This window comes from Octopus bimaculoides, chromosome 1, assembly GCF_001194135.2.
Source record: "Octopus bimaculoides isolate UCB-OBI-ISO-001 chromosome 1, ASM119413v2, whole genome shotgun sequence".
Classification (NCBI taxonomy): Eukaryota; Metazoa; Mollusca; class Cephalopoda; order Octopoda; family Octopodidae; genus Octopus; species Octopus bimaculoides.
The window spans coordinates 57,981,626-57,989,701 of NC_068981.1; the positions used below are offsets into that span (position 1 = coordinate 57,981,626).

Genomic DNA, 8,076 nt, shown 5'->3' on the forward strand with positions numbered 1-8,076 from the left:
ATTGCTCACGTGTTATTGACTCTCTTTCTATCTGCTGTAAACACTCATACACACATGTATCACTCACATTACACACTTTTCTTTGTATGACGGCCTGTCTTTAATTATGTTATTATATGTCGCATTCACACTCACACACACAGACATACATCTTTAACGCTACAATAAATATCTCTGTTATTCATCTTATACGGTTGTGGTCTCTCATTACTGGTCATCTATGTTATCGTCGCATAACATATCATCTATATCATCCATCGATATATAATTGTGTGTTCGACCGTGTGACACGTTTAAATAAAAGGAGTCCTCTGTTTTTCCATTCGTCACCATTTCTCCTTTTTGAGTTCGCACGGTCGTCCCTTACAACTCTAAAAATATTTTACAGCAAAACTATATAGATATAGATATGCCTGTGTGGTAAAGTTCAGTTCGCAGTCACGTGGTTTGGGGTTCAGTCCTAGTGCGCAGCAGTTTCCATCTCATGCATCCAGTTACAAGCCGCTGAAAGACGAAAACTGCACGGAAAATATGTTAAAAAAAAAAAGAAGCTTCCAGGAATGTGTTTAATATGTAAATTTGGTATATCCAATAACGTTGCACCGCTGTATGTGGTGACTATTTGGGCAATGATTTCGTAGATGATTGATAGGTTGGATGGATGCTGATGAAGGAGCAAAAACTCTCGCAGTGTGGAATATGCGCCCATTACACATTTTTTCATCTTCGATCTCATTGTTTGTTTACATCTTACGTCTCGGATACGAAACGTCATAACAAAGTCAGTACTGGCTATAATTTCTAGAGAAAATCTGTAGAGATGACCTTAGCACGTGATTTAAGTGCACTGCTAACACAATGCTACCGGGCTGAATGAAAAAAACTATTGGGGTTGGTTTCATCGGCCAAAACCTTCAAGGCGTGCCCCTGGAGAACTGCAGTCTAATAACTGGAATAAGTGAAAAAAATGTATTCTAATGCATAGAACATGACACACAGGATTTGAGAAAAATTTAAAGATTGACTGAAATCGTTCAGAAAGACGTGCAAAGAAAAAAAAAATTGAAAGGATTTGTTTATCATTGAATGAAGTGTGTAAAATGAACTGAATCTTAGAGGTTAGATGACTTTAAGGACATGAAACGTGAATCTATCGTAGTCCTCTTCTTTCTTCCTCTCCTCTATGTCCATGTTTTGTATATAACAGTCTATAAACTCCCATTATCATTCCGTCGAGGTCACAACTTTGCATTTCATTCATTCGGGGTCGATAAAATAAGTGCCAGTCGATGTAATCGACTCGCCCCCTCCCCCAAATTTTCAGGCCTGGTCTTTTGCCTTTAGTAGAAATAATTGTAACGATACTTAGTATTCAAAACCCTGATATTTCGGAAAGGTGATTTTGGCCTGCATTTCAGGCAATCGTACTTCAGGTGCATTCGTATGATCGCATGATTTGAATGGAAATTTCTACGCAGTATCCAGCCATATGGTCGTAAATATAAACGCGCGACACAAGCAGCGCAGAGGTCGGAGAAAAGACAGATGGATGCAAATGCTTCGTAGAGGATTCTTGGTTAGCCATACCACTCGACCTCTGATTAAAATGAATCACTTCGTCTTCCACGAACACAGAACTTTCTCGCTTCTCACTCAACACGAAAATATAACGATCTCACTTCTTGCCAACATAACATTCTCACCTCTAGCTAAAGAGACATAGGGCCTTCCAGAAGTTTTGAGGCTTTTTTTAGGAGAGACAGTTTAACTGTCCTAGATTATTATAGTTTTAACATATTACTACGCATCTATTAAGCCGACCTGCCAACTTTTTTTAAAATTCTAGTTTGAAGGAGACGGCTGTAACATCACTTTAAGCACACTCTGCTAAACACTGCTTGTCAGTTGACTAGTTTTCAGAATGCAGTTGGGATGTGAAGACAATTTAGAAGCTCGCTTTGCAATAAGATTTTGTGATAAACTGAGCAAAATCGCTACAGAAACTTTTGAAATGTACTAGATTGCTTATAGATTAACCTCTATGAGCCGAGCATCTGTTTTTTCGCCGGCACAAGAGGTTCAAGGACAGTAGAGATGAGGAGAGAGGTGTGGGAGGGAGAGGGATGTCAGACCATTGTAGCTGATTGAAAAAATTCGCATATTTCTAGATAAAGCCCTTCGTGTGTGTATAAAGACTATAAGCGTACAGTTTGGAGTTGGTATGCAACTGTACATAGAATTATTCATGAAGATCTGGACATGCGCAAAATTTATGCTAAATTTATTCCCAGGGTGCTCAGTGATGAACAGAAGACACGTTGGTGACAGTAGGGTGATGGTTGAACTCATTACCAGTAATCCAAGAGTATTTGAGTCTCTATGACCTGTGACGAAAGTGGAATCTTCTGTTATGATCCAGAGACCAAGGGACAGTGTAATGGAAGCATCCCAGATCAAAGAAAGCCATGAAAAACAAGTTCACCGGGAAGTTGATCATGACCTTCGCTCTTTTTTTGACAGTAAAGGCATCACCTACATCCACAGATGGCCAACAAAATTTCTGGAGGATTTAAACGATTTCAGGAAGAGATTTCGTCGCAAACAGCCAGAGCTCTTCCACTCGGGTCTGTGACACCTGCATTAGGACAATGCACCAGTCTTGATAACAAAATACTTAACAGAGATGGGTATTAAAACTGTCCCTCCCCCTCCCCACAATTTAGACCATTGCTCCCTGTGACCTTTGGTTATTCCCCAAATTCAAAGGCAGTCCTTTTGAAAATATTGAGAAGAAGGACACCTTCGGGCTTCCTTGGGGGCTTTCATGAAGTGGCTGGAGCGCTACAAGTACAAAGAAGTCAGAGGATCCTACTTGAAGTTAAGAGTTTTGTATTTCTTTAAAAAAGTTTCAAACCTTCTGGAATGCATCTTGTACATACATAAACATACCTCTGGTATTTAGCATTACACCTTTTGGCAAGAAATCTTTGTAAAAAGTGATTCAACAGAAACTAAATATTGTGACTTGGTTTTATATGGGTGAAACAACACAGCCTGAACAAATATCCAGCACCCACCTAATCAAGCTGCGAAATCATTATCATCATAATCCTCCTCGTTGTTATCAAATCTGAGAAATGTTTGTCAAGATGTAATTTGAAAATATTTTGAGATTGCTTGAATTTGTTTTGTAACTGATTGCTTTTCAACATCGTTATTGTTTTTTTTTAAAGGCAAAGAGAACAAATCTTGAGATAACAAGTAACTTCGTGGGGGAAAAAACCACTACAAAAATCTCAGATACTCGCTGTCTACTCATGTTTATCTCAACGGTATTTGTATATGGTGTCAATGATTTCATATGGTGCACCTTTCAGAGTACCATAACGAGAAAATTTTGTTTTTTTTAAAATGTTCTGAGTTCTGATCCCCCAAGATTAACATTTACTTTTCACCTTTTCAGCCATTAGTATACTGGATCAATTTCATTAATTATCTATGCTACTAAAGATACAGGCAGTGAAATTTTGGTGGAGGGGTTAGTCGATTACATTGATTCCAGTGCTGAACTGGTCACTTATTTCATAGATCCCGAAAGGATAAAAGGCAAAATTCAACCGCGGTGAAATTTGAACTCCGAACGTAAAGACGAACGAAATGCGGCTAAGCATTTTGTTTGACGTGCTAGCTAGCGGTTCTGCTCGTTACATATCAATTGCATTAATTAATCTCCTATTCGCAACGTAGTTTGTCTTCTGTGACATTAATACGAGGCTATTTTCATTTCGAAGAAACTTTTTCATCGATATTCTGATCAAAAGTATTTTAAAAGTTTCTTTTTTATTTAAAAAATAAATGTATTCACTTTTAGCACTTGTGAAGAAATATTTTTAAAACAGTGATTTTAGAAGCATCTCTATTTAATCAGAGACAGCCGAAAAATAGCGATGTTTCATGTACAAAGACAGTTAAAATTCTTAGACAATTTTTTCAGAAAGTGAAAATGATATTGCTGAAATACAGGATGGAATTTGAACTTTTAAAAAATTACCTTAAAACTAGGGGTTGTCTTATATACCCCTTATAAAATCTGAACATTCTAAAACAATCGCATAGATCCTATGGTTCCACAGCGCAGTATTTTCAACTAATACTTGCAGATATCGGTGGAGAACATCGTAAAACACTCACATAGATCCTGTGGTATTTTCTACTGATACTTACACATGTTTGGAAAGCTGGATTAATAGTAAAATTATATTAAAATAATAGCACTACAAATTTAGCGGACAGACACCAGTTGCCATTTGCAACAGCTGACGGACAAAAAATGTAAACAATCAGCCTGTAAATATTTGATATAGTTGTAATAGAGACTTTAGTCTCTCTCTATCACCTTTCAACAGCATTATATATGAAGAGACATTAGAACAATTCAACAACATAATAAAAATAAGTTTTATTTTTTGATGATGCTTGGTTATACAAATCCTGTGTCACTCAGCTTAAAAGCCGCTGATTAAGTTGTAGTTGGTATTGGAAAGTTAAGAGCTTCCTTGACGCCTGCCAGAGAAGCAAGTAGCTATCACCATCGAAGGCATCGTGGTGAAGAGTGCTTCTTGGAGGAGCAAGGTGTTGTCACGTCGAAGGTCTCAGGCTCAACTTGCTGAGAAAGTGAAACTCACTGTTTAAGTACGAGTTTTTTTACTACGCATGCGCAACTCGAGGGGCTTCCGGTGGTGAAGTCCCCTGCGCATGCGCAGAATAGTACTTCCTCAATGGTGGCTATAATTTCGCACCACTACACTGGTTTTAACCTGAAAGTGGTAGCATACGCCAAGTCCCACAGCAACCGAGCTGCTGCAAGAGAATACGGTGTAACCGGGAAGATGGTAAGAATTTGGAGATTAAATGAAGACTTATGAAATAGTATACCCAGGACTAAATGTGCAGTGAGAGGAGGCACTGCACACTGGCCGATTCCAGAGAAGCATGTAACAGACCAGGTCCGTGAGCAGCGTCAAAATGGATACGTTGCTTCAAGACCAATAGTCTCGTGAGACAAAACAAAATTTACAAATAAAGAAAATACTAGCAGTGTACTTTACAACAATATTTCTAATATATTACAATATAATGTTTTACATACCGTAAGTAAATCCATTTCAAGTGAATGGTGTTACGGTATACTTGACACTGTTCGTTCCTGTAAAATAACCGACGTCTAAGTGACGTCACTACGTTAATGCTTACACCAGCCAGGTACGTTCGATGTGTATTATAGTAGGTAATTTATAATATTTGGCCACTTTTTGAAGAGAACTGGACAAATTTTAAACAACCAAGACTGCAGAATTGTTGCATACAAAGTTTACTGATTGAAACATAGTTAAAATGTTATTGAAACACAAGAAAAGCAGAGGCTGCAATTGTAACACAAGAAAAGCAGGGGCCGCTGGGGAAACTATAGCTCACCTAACCCCTTTAGCTATGAACATCACGCCTTCGGCACCCGAGCTATTTTCCACGATAACTTGGGTAAGTTTTATATAGCAGGTATAGCTCAAAACCCACTTTTTAAATTGAAATCCTGGCAGTCGTCTTGCACACCCAGTCATTATATACGGTAATGAGTTCAATGGAAAACATTTGCAGATCTAAAATCGAAGGAAAAATGTTGGTTTGGATAATGTATATTTTGCAACATCTGCTTCTTCTTTCTTTTTTGTCATGTTTCTTTCCTTTATAAGAAGAAAACTTAACACAATTTCCTACACATATGGAAGATACTGTCAATGTCAGTTCCAGGAAACATTAGATTTGTTTTCTCCAACAAAAAGTCAGCATGCGAACTTATCCAAATTATAAATTAATAGAAATAGTAATTGTTAGCGTTAACAAAAATTAATTCAGCGCTAACAATAAGAATGTGAACTTAATTAATTCTGTCTCCTTGATGAGACTGTACCTCACTTTTTGTTTGGCGGTTTATCTCCAGGTCACCATTGCTCAAACAAACCTAGGTGCTAGTGCGAACTAGACTTGCGCCCATACCTATTATCAAAAAGCATTCCAACTTTGGAAAAGTATATTCGTTTAGACTACATTTTCTAATTTTTCTAAGACAATAAGGCGCGAATAGAGGAAGGTTTGATCGTTATTCCCAGCAGTCAAGCGCGTGCAAGGAATCCCTAGTTTGCTTTTCATTTCATTGGGATGATAAATAAATATTGTCGATGTTTCACTATCTGGTCATTTTCTGATTAACAATTTTATTTTTACTTTTTAACGATGGTTTTTTTTTTCTTTGATGCTTGTTAAATTTAGACTACCTTCAAAGTTAGTGAGGGATATATGCCTGTTCAACTGTATATCATAAATATAATTATCTCCACAGACGCAATTTAACGTACAGTTAAATAAAGAAGTATTTCGACACAAACTAACTTTTTGTCACTTTTCTGTAACACTTTCTAGGTGGTAGCCTTACTTTCAAGTAATAACCCCAGTGAGGTCTTAAGAGAATTGTTAACTTCCGGCTGGGACATAAATGAGAAGAGTGTAATTGTAAGTAAATTTTATGAACTAATTTGTGCACTAGAAAGTATGAACAATGTTAAAATCATTTCGGAATCTTTTACTCAAGCTTTGTCGCCCAAATGATTTGGTGTGGTCTGAGTTATGTAAACACCTCCTCTGTGTCTCTCCTGCTTTCTTTCTTTTGTTCATACTAGTTCTTCTCTGGGAGCAATATTCTCCCCATTTTAACAGGGAGGTGGATGAAGCTCTACAATTACTGAGGAGCTTGGATTGTTAGAGCAAGATGGACAATTTCCAGTCAAAAGACCTTTTTTTTTTTACTGTTATTTTTAAAAACCATTTTGATCAATTTTGAAAGTGTACCTTACTTTCTGTGAATGTTAAATTTCTGGGAGATTGATAGGTGCTTTGCCTGTGACGAACATCGGCTTATTTAGCTCGGATGAGCTCCACATCTCCATCACTCTCAGAGTCGGAGCTGATGTATGTGGGGGGAATGAGGTGTTGTTCTAATATACTCGATTCCGGACATCTTTATGGATTAACAGTTTCACTGAGCGTGGGCTACTTAGCTTAACGCAACGAGTTAAATTTGTCAAACGAACCCTAGTCAGAATATATGTTCCTTAGGTCCTGGAGCTAAGTTTGTCCCGGGGGAGAAACGAAAAGAGATCCGATGAGCTTACTTTTAGAAGCAGATGCCTCATATAGGACGTCGGTATAAGCGACTCTTTCGCTCGATCATACATCCTTAATGTTACAGCGGATGTCGGAGTTACTGCACCTATAGCTAAATCAAATGGGATACTGAAGTATTTTAATTTGACTCCAGTTCCAATCTTGCTGAATCGGTCGCAAACCCGGAGAGAAAAATAATTAAATACAGGAGCCTAATCCGCCGCTATCAGTTTTATGCCGGTCGTCGTCGAGACCTCAGGTGTTCTTGGACACTGCACTGCCTATTTCCTCTGCAAAATCGAGATAACTGCAGCCAGTCTGAGAAATGGGCCCAACAAGTTTGGGTGTCTGTCGCTGACCATCTCTGCGGTAACACCATCACTGTCATATTCGCTGGGCACAGCTGAACAGGCTGTTCTGGGGTGCACAACCCTTTACCATCCACTCATTTTTTGCTGCTTAATACTCTGGAAAGACGGGATGCCAATGATGGTAAAACTTTGTTGGCTGCAATCCAGCTCCTTGAACGCTTCAAATATCACAGAACCTAAGGAACATATAAATGAATTTTTATTTACATAAAGGTTGGATTCACAATTTAATTACAAGGAAAAAAGAAAAAAAGTTCCAGCGTACCTTGAGTTTTGGATTACCTCAAAATTTGTTATAAGTGCAGTATATAATTGAGAGTGTGCATACCTTTTTTTTTTTATTTATTTATTTTTTTTTTCACTAATTTTTATTGTCTGATTTTATTACCTGTTCTTTAGTAGTTTTACAATTAATTAATGTTAAAAATAAATTTATATTACTTTTGTAAATTGTGCTTTTTAGTAGTTTTGGTATCTATTTTAAAAC

General features: G+C 37.6%; 1 protein-coding gene and 1 long non-coding RNA gene across 5 annotated transcripts in view; one reads left to right on the plus strand and one right to left on the minus strand.

The window, feature by feature from the left end:
* LOC128247568 (uncharacterized) overlaps positions 1-5,288 on the minus strand; it is a 100,084-nt gene extending 94,796 nt beyond the window's left edge. Inside the window, exon 1 of the long non-coding RNA XR_008263892.1 lies at positions 5,150-5,288. This is a non-coding gene — a long non-coding RNA (uncharacterized LOC128247568). The remainder of the gene's footprint in view (positions 1-5,149) is intronic.
* The window catches only part of LOC106873009 (uncharacterized), an 88,630-nt gene that overhangs the window by 9,396 nt on the left and 71,158 nt on the right, over positions 1-8,076 (plus strand). For 3 of the 4 annotated variants that reach the window (XM_052966964.1, XM_052966949.1, XM_014920208.2), the window contains exon 2: positions 6,478-6,567. In XM_052966964.1, the coding sequence (XP_052822924.1) occupies positions 6,478-6,567 (90 nt within the window). Of the gene's footprint in view, positions 1-4,763; positions 4,893-6,477; positions 6,568-8,076 lie in introns of those variants that run through there. The other variant, XM_052966947.1, reaches the window with a different exon arrangement.